The 13,339-nt window shown below is 43.6% G+C and overlaps 2 protein-coding genes across 2 annotated transcripts; one reads left to right on the top strand and one right to left on the bottom strand.

Moving 5' to 3' along the window:
* The first annotated feature begins 3,269 nt into the window (after positions 1 to 3,269).
* On the top strand, positions 3,270 to 5,371 carry chchd4a (coiled-coil-helix-coiled-coil-helix domain containing 4a). The gene is made up of 3 exons (XM_064966585.1): positions 3,270 to 3,420; positions 4,214 to 4,312; positions 4,482 to 5,371. The coding sequence occupies exons 1-3, from the start codon at positions 3,399 to 3,401 to the stop codon at positions 4,865 to 4,867; spliced, it is 507 nt and encodes a 168-aa protein (XP_064822657.1). The 5' UTR covers positions 3,270 to 3,398; the 3' UTR covers positions 4,868 to 5,371.
* A 1,433-nt stretch (positions 5,372 to 6,804) lies between these two features.
* Positions 6,805 to 11,824, bottom strand: si:dkey-202e22.2 (netrin-4). Its single transcript, XM_064966586.1, is given in 12 exon segments — positions 6,805 to 7,941; positions 8,110 to 8,280; positions 8,386 to 8,454; positions 8,570 to 8,697; positions 8,819 to 9,035; positions 9,234 to 9,422; positions 9,717 to 9,843; positions 9,983 to 10,128; positions 10,131 to 10,167; positions 10,200 to 10,322; positions 10,432 to 10,898; positions 11,360 to 11,824. Coding segments are annotated over 12 exon segments (1,929 nt in total). The 5' UTR covers positions 11,445 to 11,824; the 3' UTR covers positions 6,805 to 7,771.
* Positions 11,825 to 13,339: the final 1,515 nt, after the last annotated feature.

Below are 13,339 nucleotides of genomic sequence, written 5' to 3'. Positions count from 1 at the left end.
GACATTAGACCGGTGGAAATCTGCCCTTTGGTTTGATGAGTCCAAATTTGAGATTTTGTTTACAACCGCCAAGTCTTTGTGAGACACAGAGTAGGTCAACGGATGATCTCTGCATGTGTGGTTCCCACCTTGAAGCATGGAGGAGGTGGCGTGATAGTGTGGGGGTGCTTTGCCGGTGACAATGTCTGCAATGTTTTTTTTTAAACATTTAATTGAAGGTACACTTAACCAGCATGTCTACCACAGCATTCTGCAGCGATACACCATCCAATCTGGTTTGCGCTGAGTGGGACTATAGTTTGTTTTTAAACAGGACAATGACCCAACACACCTACATGCTATGTAAGGGCTATTTGACCAAAAGGAGAGGGATGGAGTGCTGCATCAGATGACCTGGCCTTCACAATCACCCGACCTCAACCCAATTGAGATGGGTTGGGATGAGTTGGACTGCAGAGTGAAGGAAAAGCAGCCAGCAAGTGCTCAGCATATGTGGAAACTCCTTCAAGACTGTTGGTAATGCATTCCTCATGAAACTGGTTGAGAGAATACCAAGAGTGTGCAAAATTGTTATCAAGGCAACATCGAAGAATCTAAAATATATGTTGATTTGTTTAACACTTTTTTGGTTACTAAAATCATTCCATATGTGTTATTTCATAGTTTTGATGTCTTACCAATTATTCTACAATGTAGAAAATAGTAAAAATAAAGAAAACCCCTTGAATGAATAGGTTTGTCCACACCTTTGACTGGTGCTGCATATACAACTACATGGAAACATCTAAACTAGAGAATTATTAAAAATATTAAGGTGAAGCACATTGAGAAATGGTTGGAGCGTAAATAAATACATGTTAAAACATAAAATCCAATTTTATAATAAGAGCCTACTGGTTTTTATAGAGCTTGCGATTTCCTCATCTGATAAACCTCTAACACAACTTTCTGTCTCTAAGTGGTAGTATTAATTTCCAATATTTTGGGTGAATGAGATTTGATTGAGCTGCACCACTGACACTTCCTCGTACGAAATCTTGGCTACATCAGGATGAAAATCAGAAGCAAGTTATTTATATATTTTCCATATACAGTGATTCCCATTGTGGCCAATGGAATGGGTGGAGTAAAAGGCAAGCAACACTCCGTATTATTCAGAGCCCCATGAAATGACACCATACTGTCGAAGTCAGGAAGTTTACATACACCTTAGCCAAATACATTTAAACTCAGTTTTTCACAATTCCTGACATTTAATCAGAGTACAAACTCCCTCTTAGGTCAGTTAGGATCACCACTTTATTTTAAGAATGTGAAATGTCAGAATAATAGTACAGAGAATTATTTATTTCAGCTTTTATTTCTTTCATCATATTCCCAGTGGGTCAGAAGTTTACATACACTCAATTAGTATTCGATAGCATTGCCTTTAAATTGTTTTAACTTCGGTCAAAGATTTCAGGGAGCCTTCCACAAGCTTCCCACAATAAGTTGGGTGAATTTTGGCCCATTCCTCCTGACAGAGCTGGTGTAACTGAGTCAGGTTTGTCGGCCTCCTTGCTCGCACACGCTTTTTCAGTTCTGCCCACAAATTGTCTATAGGATTGAGGTCAGGGCTTTGTGATGGCTACTCCAATACCTTGACTTGTTGTTCTTAAGCCATTTTGCCAAAACTTTGGAAGTATGCTTGGGGTCATTGTCCATTTGGAAGACCCATTTGCGACCAAGCTTTAACTTCCTGACTGTCTTAAGATGTTGCTTCAATATATCCACCTAATTTTCCTACCTCATGATGCCATCTATTTTGTGAAGTGCACCAGTCTCTCCTGCAGCAAAGCATCCCCACAACATGATGCTGCCACACCTGTGCTTCATGGTTGGGATGTTGTTCTTCGGCTTGCAAGCCTCCCCTTTATCCTCCAAACATAACGATGGTCATTATGGCCAAACAGTTCTATTTTATCAGACAAGAGGACATTTCTCCAAAAAGTACAATCTTTGTCCCCATGTGCAGTTGCAAACCGTAGTCTGTTTTTTTTATGGCGGTTTTGGAGCAGTGGCTTCTTCCTTGCTGAGTGGCCTTTCAGGTTATGTCGATATAGGACTGGTTTTACTGTGGATATAGATACTTTTGTACCTGTTTCCTCCAGTATCTTCACAAGGTCCTTTGCTGTATCCGCAAAACACCAGTCTCAACATCAATAGTGAAGAGGCGACTCCGGGATGCTGGCCTTCTAGGCAAAGAAATATCCATATCTCAGACTGGCCAATAAAAAAATATTTTTTTTAAGGCAAAATAACACAGATACCGGACAGAGGAACTCTGCCTAGAAGGCCAGCAATCCGGAGTCGCCTCTTCACTGTTGACGTTGAGACTGGTGTTTTGCGGTTACTACTTAATGAAGCTGCCAATTGAGACTTGTGAGGCGTCTGTTTCTCAAACTAGACACTAATGTACTTGTCCTCTTGCTCAGTTGCATGGAATACCCTTCATTTCTCAGAACAAGAATAGACTGACGAGTTTCAGAAGAAAGTCTTTGTTTCTGGCCATTTTGAGCCTGTAATCAAACCCACAAATGCTGATGCTCCAGATACTCAATTAATCTAAAGGAGGCCAGTTTTATTGCTTCTTTAACGGACACAACAGTTTTCAGCTGTACTAACATAATTGAAAAGGTGTTTTCTAATGATCATTTAGCCTTTTAAAAGGATCAACTTGGATTAGCTAACACAACATGCCATTGGAACACAGGAGTGGTGGTTGCTGATAATGTGCCTCTGTACACCTATGTAGATATTCCATTAAAAATCAGCGGTTTCCAGCTACAGTAGTCATTTGCTGGGGTGACAGGGTAGCCTAGTGGTTCGAGCGTTGGTACTAGTAACTAGTAACTCTCTGAGCTGACAAGGTACCAATCTGTTGTTCTGCCTCTGAACAGGCAGTTAACCCACTGTCCCTGGGCCGTCATTGAAAATAAGAATTTGTTCTTAACTGACTTGCTTCATTAAATAAATAAAAAATTACAATGTCAACACTGTATATTTGATGTTATTTTAATGGGTAAAAAAAACGTTTTTCTTTCATTAACAAGGACATTTTTAAGTGACCACAATCTTTTGAACGGTTGTGTATATTTCATATCCAGTGATTCACATTGGGGACATTTATTTGACATTGGAACATGTTTTAAAAACCACGTTGACGCTTTTTACGTAGGGGACTTTTATTTAGAATAATTTTGAAATTCCGTGACCCGGTAGTACTTTTTTTAGTGTTGCTGACAAGACACTGATAGCCGGGTGGTTATTAAATGTCTGCACAGTAGCTAATTGTTGGACAAAAACCGTCGTTACTTGTAAAATAAGTAGTGGAATGATAGATATTACCACCGGCAGTCATGTCGTACTGCAAGCAAGAGGGTAACGTTAATGGCGCACATCCTCATTCATTTAGCTCGTGCAATGTCATTGACTGGCCTAGTAGCATGTCAGCGTTGCTTATTCCGGCGTTATTGGTGCAATAATTCCATGTAGATAGACCGTTATAGGTTCAACGAGGTCTATAATTAGGGCAATCAGATTATGTCAGGGCAATTAGGGCAATCAGATTATGTCAGTATTAATCCAATTTGTAGAGGTAGCTAGATAGGCAGTTAGATGCACTGAACGAGCCAGATAGCTAACGAGGCTTTCTTTCAGAGCTGTCAAAGAGCAGGTCATTTTTTTTTATTTTACTAGGCAAGTCAGTTAAGAACAAATTCTTATTTTGACGGAACTGCCTATTTTGACGGTTAACTGCCTGTTCAGGGGCAGAACGACAGATTTGTACCTTGTCAGCTCGGGGGTTTGAACTTGCAACCTTTCGGTTACAAGTCCAACGCTCTAACCACTAGGCTACCCTGTCACCCCATGTCAGGTGACAGTTCAGTTTGTTTTATATCAGGACCCTGTTGACTTAACACTGTGTGCAGAACTCTGTTGAATTGTTAACTTAACAGCTATTATGGCCAACATTAATAGTCTACAGCGTGCAATGATTCAATAGATAAATGCACTGTTGTTTTTGGGGGGTCGGTCAGACAATATACACAATATTAACCATTACATTTTATGGACTCCCACTTTGATTTAAAACCAGCCTGGAAACCGGGGAGGGAAGTGCATTTAGTTGCCATCTGTCATGCTGACCTCACCTATGTTTTCTCCTTGCCAGGTAAAGATCGCATTATTTTTGTTACCAAGGAAGACCATGAAGCGCCCAGCATTGCTGAGCTCATTGCAGATGACCCCAATGACCCCTACGAAGATCAGGGTCAGTGGGCTGTAGATTCTCTGAATTCATGTTGGGGATGTGGAAGGATTATGAAACACTCATCAGTAGTGTAGTCATTACAAAGATACCAAAGAGGTGTATATTGAAGAATGATGAAGGGTCGCAATTATAACCATGTCAGTACATTATTATATCCCTATTCCTTTAGGCCTGATCCTGCCCAGTGGGGAGATCAACTGGAACTGTCCATGCCTGGGAGGGATGGCTAGCGGGCCCTGTGGGACACAGTTCAAGGAGGCCTTCTCCTGCTTCCACTACAGCAATGAAGAGGTGAAGGGTTCAGAGTGTATCGACAACTTCCGTGCTATGCAGGAGTGTATGCAGAAGTACCCCGAGCTCTACCCCCAGGAGGACGAGAATGAGGGAGCTGACGCTGCTGCCCCTCCCCTTGTTGATTCTACTGCCCCTGTGCCCACTGAGGACTCTTCCCCAGCCTCAGTGCCCTCTAGTAACTCTACCCCGTCCCCACCAACACCTGAATCTGCCCCGTCATCTGACAATACACCACCAACAGACAGCCAGGCTGCCAGCTAAAATCACCCAGCATCCCCCAGTCTCTCTCTTAAACCACTGCTGAGCACAGGCCACTTTCATGGGAGATCAGCTGTGTGTTCACTGGTGCCTCAGACTTTATCTCTTGGTTCAACATTCATCACAAAGGATAATGACTTTAAAGGGGGGCCAGTACTGCAGAGGAGTTCTCTCTTCCAGGGAATATCAGTTAGTTCTGTGAGAAGAGGCTTTATTGTAGTGGTTGTTTGAGCTCCTGAGGTTCCTACAGTGCCAAGCTTGTAGAGGGGGGGTTGTTTTCTGCAGGGGACTTTAGTTTAGACTCCAACCAACATATTTTTCTGCTTATCAAGCTTCAAATCAGATGTGTTGTGCCATTCTATGTTAATGCTACACTGGAGGTGTGTAACCTTCTCTCAATGTTACTGTTACTGCTAGTTTGTGATTACTTGACTTCATGTTTGTGCTTGACAGATCATAGTAAGCAATTGAGCTAGTATTAAAGCTTGATTACTCTTGTTCTCAGTTGCTGGTCAAAGATCATGTGAGATGTCTGTTTTTCCCACTTAAGTTTTGTCAAAAGTCCTGAATGTCTCTGGTGGCAGGAAGTTTTTCCACCAACCTGTATTTTTCAGTTAAATCTGAGTTTTTGCACAGCCTACATTGCCTCACTATTATATAATAGATTTTTCCATCAAATTTCCACCCTAAGAAAGTTGAAATCCATTGTATCTATGCAATAATTTCCTCTAAGGAGAGAATGAAACACTGCGAGCCAACTGGGGTTTTGTTATGAGGTGCATAATGGAGATGTGTTTAATGCATACATTTACGCAAATCACAATGACATCAATACATGATTTATGTGAAAATCTGAGATGCAGTGAGTGTGTAAATCTCAGGAATCGGGCCTTTTGCGATCCTATTGGTCATGTAGTGTGGACACCTCGTAAAAATCTTCCAAAATCATGGGCAAAGGTGTTCAATAGGGTTGAGGTCAGGGCTCTGTGCAGGCCAGTCAAGTTTTTCCACACCAAGCTAAACAAACCATTTCTGCATGGAACTCGCTTTGTAGGGCGGCAGGTAGCCTAGTGGTTAGAGCGTTGGACTAGTAACTGAAAGGGTTCAAGATCAAATCCCTGAGCTGAGAAGGTAAAAATATGTCGTTCTGCCCCTGAACAAGGGACTTAACCCACTGTTCCTAGGCTGTCATTGAACATAATAATTTGTTCTTAACTGACTTGCCTAGTTAAATAAAGGTAAAAGAAAACAAAATAGTGCATGGGGGCATTGTCATGCTGAAACAGGAAAGGACTTCCCCAAACTGTTACCACAATGTTGGAAACACAGAATCGTCCAGAATGTCATTACATAGTGTCGCCGCCGTTGCTCCTAGATGTTTCCGCTTCACAATAACAGCACTTACAGTTGACCAGGACAGCTCTTGCAGGGTAGAAATTTGACGATCTGACTTGTTGGAAAGGTGGCACCCTATGAAGGTGCCACATTGGAAGTCACTGAGCTCTTCAGTATGGCCATTCTAATTCCAATATTTGTCCATGGAGATTACATGGCTGTGTGCTCAATTTTATACACCTGTCAGCAAAGGGTATGACTGAAATAGCCTAATCCGCTAATTTGAATGGGTGTACGCATACACTATATACACAAAAGTATGTATTTTCTAGTTAGAGGGTTCTGAAAGGCCAAATATGTTTGGTGCTGGCTGCTTTTATCAACAACTCCTGTTCTTATGAAGAAAGGCTGGTGAGTGTATATATACAGTAGCACCTAGACATGTGCTAGGCAATCATTGTACAAAAACTATTTAGTCAATGTTGAAATTGTGCAAAGCTTGAGTATCCATCCACAGGCGCTGCCTTCACCTGCTTTTAAAACGTAATTTAAACCTTAATGGACTGCTACTCCTATTTAACCTCTCCTAATTAAAGTTAATACTGAACCATGTCTCATTTCCTCTTTCACACCTTTCTAATCTTATGTTTAAATCCTTCAAACACAAATGAAGCTACATATTCATATATACGACTGGCCCATGATGCTTTGAAAGTTATTCTTCCTCAGGGATTCCTCAGGGATCTTTGGTAAAACTGCACCACACACACAGCCTTGGATTAAGATATTTAGCTACATTTTCGTAACACTTAAGTTTCTCAGGTTTATCTTTTGATGTACTTTGTAGGCCCTATTTGTTGCGGGAAAAGAAGATGGCGATGGCTGGGACATGTGTAGACTTAGATTACCACCAGACCTGCACCCTGCGATTGCACTACGCTGAAGAGAGACATGGAGAAGAACAATAGAAAAGAAAATGGAGTGTGGCCTGACCTGGGAAACCCCCCACCAAGAAGGCTGCAGACTAGAGCAGTGCACTCTCTTGTGTGCCTCAATATTTAAGTAAGTAGGTGTATTTTTAGCATTTTAATTGGAACACTAAATGATTGGAATTGGATACTGATAAATATATAGTACACTAAAAGCAGAGACTGGAATGTAATATATTGTTATAGAACCTAGTAGGCATTTTGATGTTATCATTAAAGGCATGGCTTTTGACATACACAAAGTCTGTAAAGCTTGTATACCAGGGTTTGTTGTGTCTGATAGTTAACACTGGCTTGCAGAAAATAATGCCTCATATGACTACCCAAACATTCATTGGATTCCAGAAGGATGATTTTTTTTTTTATGTTTGTGTGGTATTTCCCCCAAGTTAAATCATCTTCACAAGAATGGCTCAAAAGATTCCAGTCAGTCCTCTACATCATATGGCAGGGTTGTAGTCTTTTAGGGGGAAGGTTTTCCATATCCGTCATTGGTCAAGACACTCGGTCAAGCCTTTCCACTGACTTTCAGTCCCTTTCCTGAATTATCTATTGAACCAGTGATACAACCCTCAATTTCCTTTTAAATTGCTCTGTTATGGGTTTGGAGAGGGTGTTCTGGGCAGCCCTGCCTTAGGCCCTCCGATATGTGGGTCCCCAGTTGAGGGGTCCAGGGAACCACCACACTCTGCATGGTGACCAGCAGCCGCTCTGTCTCTACCTCTTCTGGACCCGCCAGTAGGTACTCCACACCTAGAAGATGAGGGAGAGGAGAGGGTTCAGCCTCCATCCTGTTTAGAAGAACATATATCAGAGTGAACAGAGTAGCTACCAACCTTGTGGAAAAATAAGGATGATATTTAGAACATTACTGAATATAGTCGCACAATATTCTGTTCAGTGATGTATAAATTGGGCTACCTGGATTAAGGATGGGGCAGGTGCATCCCCGGCTAGTCCAGGAGAGGGGGTATATACTGTGGGTGCCCTGGGAGAGAGGCACCTGTCCTGAACGCAGGACCTTGCAAACTTTGACCTGTACCTCTGCGTGGCTCCCCTTGTCATGAGCTGACAACACACTGGCTTTGATCACTGCCACAGACACACATGGAGACATACATCACTGAAAGGGTGAAGGGTACATTTAAAAGAATGTAGGATGTGTACAGTATGTGAGAACCTTGGGAAATATTTTACCATAGGCATATTTGGTCTTGCAGAGATCTGAGACACTCCTCAACTTTCTCTCCTTACAACTGCATTTCCCTGGAAGGAGCCATAGACAGTGTCAGCAGCACAATATGTTTACTCAAACCCATGAAGGCAAGCAATAAGTAGTGGGTGGTGCATGCCTCTAATGCTAGTGTGAAATATTATTCACCTGTGTAGTGCAAGGCAGAGACTGCCAGTTGCTTTGACCACACTGGCTCACCCTCAGTGGTCAAGGCATGGTCCATGGCAAGAATCTTGCCTCCCATAGGTATATTTAAAACCTGGTTATTTGCATAGCTGATGAAGTGACAATGAGAATACAGAGGTAAGATATTATTGTGGAGTGAAACTGGAAATAGGAAAGAAAGTCACATATGAAGTGTGAGATTTAGTAGTGAGAAATGGGCTTAGGGTTTACCTGTCCAGGCAGAGCCCAGTGTGGGGGTCACAGTTTTGGGGACAAGCACAGGGTTTGCACCCCTCTCCCCCAAAGCCCCAGTATCCAGGGAGGCAGTGGTTGCAGCCTGTTCCCCCCACACCAGGTCTGCAATGGCACTGTCCACTCCTGGGGTGGCACCATCGGCCCTCCTCCCCAGAGATGGCTGGTAATGAGCCCAGTGGGTCACACCAACAACCTGTTAGCGAAAGAGCGAAACAGAGACACACAGACTAAGCAAGAACACACACACCCTCTCCCTTGTTTCATCTCACTCTATCCCCACATGTTGTTACAAATACATACCTCTAGAGGGAGATAATGTTTTAATATACACATGTTTTCAGTTTCAAGTAGAGTTCTTTAACTGACTTGTCTGTAGGTTATCCTGACTTACGTGTGCAGATGTGGGGGGAGTTGAGGGGCATGGCTGGTTGGCGGTGGTAACCGTGGCGACAGCGCTGGCACCTGCGCCCAGCTGTATTGTGTTGGCAGTCGTCACAGACACCCCCACTGGTGCCCTCCAAGGACAGCCACGCCCTCTTGGAGAAATGACAGCTCTCTGCATGGCCGTGACACTCACACCCTGGAGCACAGGGAGACAACGACGGAACAGGGGAGAGGATAGAGTGGTTAGTAAGGAGGAAAAATATTATTTAATGACACCCAACGGTAGGGTTGCCAACACTCCCAGTTTAGCTTGGAGTCTTGACCTCCCTGCATGTTCTACAACTTTTCCAGGAGATTTTGTTAATGTTTGAAATAAACTAATAAACTAAACTAACTGAAATGTAAACAAGTATTTCTATAATCTCTCAACATGAGCTTGATTTGAGCTGGCAACCCAACAGGGCCTGATCCCTTTTAGTAGGGCACTCACTATGACACGGGTGTGGCTCCCCACTGCTGCCATTGGCTGGCTTCCAGGACTGGTCATTGTAGAGTGGGCCACACCTTTCACAGTGTTCTCCTGCTGTGTGGTGAGTGCACACACACCTGCCAGCCACCTGCAATAAATATCAGGTCTATTGGCCGCGTGTGACAAATACAATTTGATTTGAAACATCCACAATAAAAGGACAAGCATAGCTACTTAAGGGTTTTTAAAGCACACAGATACACACAGGCTGAGCAGACCACACTCACCATGTCCTTCAGTGTGTCCTGTCCACCTCTGTGGGGTAAGCAGTGTTCTGCATGGCCATGACAGAGACAGGTCCCCCGAGCCAGGAGAGTGTAAATGGCAAATGGGGCTGAGGCAGGGGCCTCTGAGCTGGGCTGGGGGGGGAGGGAGAAGGGGAAGATTCAGGTCCGCAGGAGGTTTGAAGAGTCTGATGGAGGAAGAAGTGGTGGAAGGTGCAACAGATAATGGGCAGGTCTGAGCCTTGAGAAGTCTGAGGCGGAGGTTGGTGAGGGTCAGCTGGGAAAGGCCCTCTGGACTGTAGGGGTCAACTAATCCACCAGGACCCAGAGTCCGAAATATCACCTGTGAGAAACATAAGGGTCTACTGTCTATATACTGTATGTCTACTGTGCTTCTAGAACTCTGCTTTTGTCTTACCTCACAAAGTGCATGAGACACTCTGTCCTCTTACCTCTCCCCTGCTGCACGGCTTGGCACTGGAGTACCGGGACGTACACCGCGAGCCATGCTGACTGGTGTCATCAGGAAGACCAAACGCCAGACTGCAGTTCTGTGCAAATAGCTTGAGTGTTTCCCACGTCTGGCCGAAGTCCTGCGAGCGCTCCATGGCCATGGCAGCAGGCCTGGGTGAGTGGAACAGCAGCACCACATGGGTCAGACAGAAATGGGTCTCCAGGTCCAGACGGACCTCCTCCTGGTCAGTGCCCACGCCCGAGCCCCACCAGGTGTCTGGATGCAGGAAGGGATCATCCACCATGTGGGCAGGAGGGTGGAGATGATCTGGACAGGTGTGGAGGGGAGTGGGGCATGGGGAGTGGTGGGACCCATTCCCACAGCAGCCTGAGAGGGTGGTGAGGGTCCTACCACTGGCCAGGTTGCCCATGGGAGGACTGCAGGCATGGTCTACACACCTGGAGGCTGAATATGGGGTGGATGAAGAGAGTTAATGCAGGAGAAATATAAAATAAGCTCTCTCATAACTGCATATTGGCTACTTTCCCATGGGAGGTTGTCAATGCACTCAGAGCGTCCGGCAGGAAGGGGAGCAATGTGCGCATGCACGTGTATCTCAGGTTGCATCTTCCAACGTAACCCAATAATATCAGAGTAAATCGGGCGATAGGCTACTGAGAGTTATCAAGAACGAGTTTCGATCTTTTCCAGTCATAACTGTGAAGATAAGGCAGATAACGGAACCGCAGCTGGTGGCACTGTGTGCCCAATTCATCCCACAATGGAATTTGTTATGATAAATTCCTATAATCCACTGCGTCGTTACAATAGCGCCAAAAAGGCGAAGCCAACAGAAGCAGTAATATTATGGCCAAAAATCTAACCTAAAACTAACCATCATATCAAATTAATTGATGGCCACTCACCTGTCCCGCTGTGCATGAACGCTACAATTAAAGCGCAGTTAATCGCCAGCATCTCAAATCGAAGGCGACCTTCAAATCGTTTCATAGGTTTTTGACAATCCAACTGGATGGATTATTAGCAATCAAATGACAAGAAAACTCTCCACGGTGAAATAGTCGTATTATTCTTGGCAGCAGTGCAGATGCGCCTTAGCATCACATGCGTTTGTTTATTCCAAAGATGACCGCATTCCAATGAGAACCGCACAATTTCGCATAGCCTACATCCCAATCTATCGCTTGAAGTCCAATAGAGCCGCAGTTTGATTCAGCTATATGCTTTGTCTGACATCTTTAGTAATAACGTCAGGGAAATTATTTTTTTCGCATTCAGAGCATCAGCATTAACAATTAAAATTAGTCAATAAAGTGTGTCCCGTACGCGGCTGGTCCATGTCTCCCAACGATAGAGTCAGACGATGCCCTGTCCCGACTACTGAGCTATTACTAAATAGCTGACGAAAATAGCCCCAGGGCACTCAATTTTTAGGGCCGGCCTTGACAGCACATTGTCACACGGTGGATACTAGCCTATAAGGTTTCCCAAACTTGCTCCTGCCCCCCTGGGTGCACGTTTTTTTTTTGCCCTAGCACTACACAGTTGATTCAAATCATCAAAGCTTGATAATGAGTTTGTTATTGGAATCAGCTCGAGCTGACTAAACTCAACTCCATGAGTTATGATGAAGTTGCTTGGAGACTAGTGAGGGCGGATTGGAGCTCCGACATCGCATTAAAATAGTTTTTATCAAAAACTACAGATTTCAACACCCAAAGAATAGCCCTCATTAATGCTGGCAACTAATAGCTGACATTTACACAGATCGATTTCATGTGTAAATGAGGGATATTCTTTTGGTGCTGAAATCCGTCGTTTTTATAAAAATATATATTTTGATGTAATGTCGGAGCTCCAGTCCATCCACAATCGTCACTGCTCAACTCCATCGTAAAACGTGGAGGTGAGTTTAGTTGGCTGGAACTTCTCTGGACTTTATGCATGGTTGAATACACAGGCTACTCAATCCACTTCACCACATGCCTGTCTGATTTTGTCGATTGGCCTCAGAATACTTTCTATAGGCCTAATACAAGATGCTCGATATTAAACACTTGGCCTCCAAAGTGTTGATATACCACAGTGCTTCTACAAAATTCCCTGTGTCAACCACATGTAGGTCTATGTCAGGAAATTAACAGTCCATGTTGAACTTGTTGATGCATTCGTAACATCTGGCAATATGGCACACAGACCCAGTAGATGGAATAAACATCATATCTCTTTAGTATTATGGCTCAGTGTAAATGTAGGGGTCTTAGAATTGTTGAATAGTCCCACAAAATTAGATTTTATTTGCATAAATTACTTTAATAAGATGCAAATTTACAGACCATACTGATGGCATTTCCAGGCAGTGAACACAAATTGGAACCAATTTTATTCATTTATTTTTTATTTAATCTTTATTTAACCAGATAGGCTAGTTGAGAACAAGTTCTCATTTACAACTGCGACCTGTCCAAAATAAAGCAAAGCAGACACAAACAACAACACAGAGTTACACATGGAATAAACAAACACACAGTCAATAATACAATAGAGAAGGTATATATACAGTGTGTGCAAATGAGGATAAGGAGGGTGAGGCAATAAGTAGGCCATAGTGGTGAAATTATTACAGTATGGCAAATTAAACACTGGTGTGATAGATGTGCAGAAGATGAGTGTGCAAGTAGCGGTACTGGGGTGCAAAGGAGCAAAATAAATAACAATATGGTGATGAGGTAGTTGGATGGGCTATGCACAGGTGCAGTGATCTGTGAGCTGCTCTGACAGCTGGTGCTTAAAGCTAGTGAGTGAGATATGAGTCTCCAGCTTCAGTGATTTTTGCAGTTCGTTCCAGTCATTGGCAGCAGAGAACTGGAAGGAAAGGCAGCCGA

Source organism: Oncorhynchus masou, chromosome 5 (assembly GCF_036934945.1).
Source record: "Oncorhynchus masou masou isolate Uvic2021 chromosome 5, UVic_Omas_1.1, whole genome shotgun sequence".
Lineage (NCBI taxonomy): Eukaryota > Metazoa > Chordata > Actinopteri > Salmoniformes > Salmonidae > Oncorhynchus > Oncorhynchus masou.
This window is presented reverse-complemented; position numbering and strand designations above follow the sequence as displayed.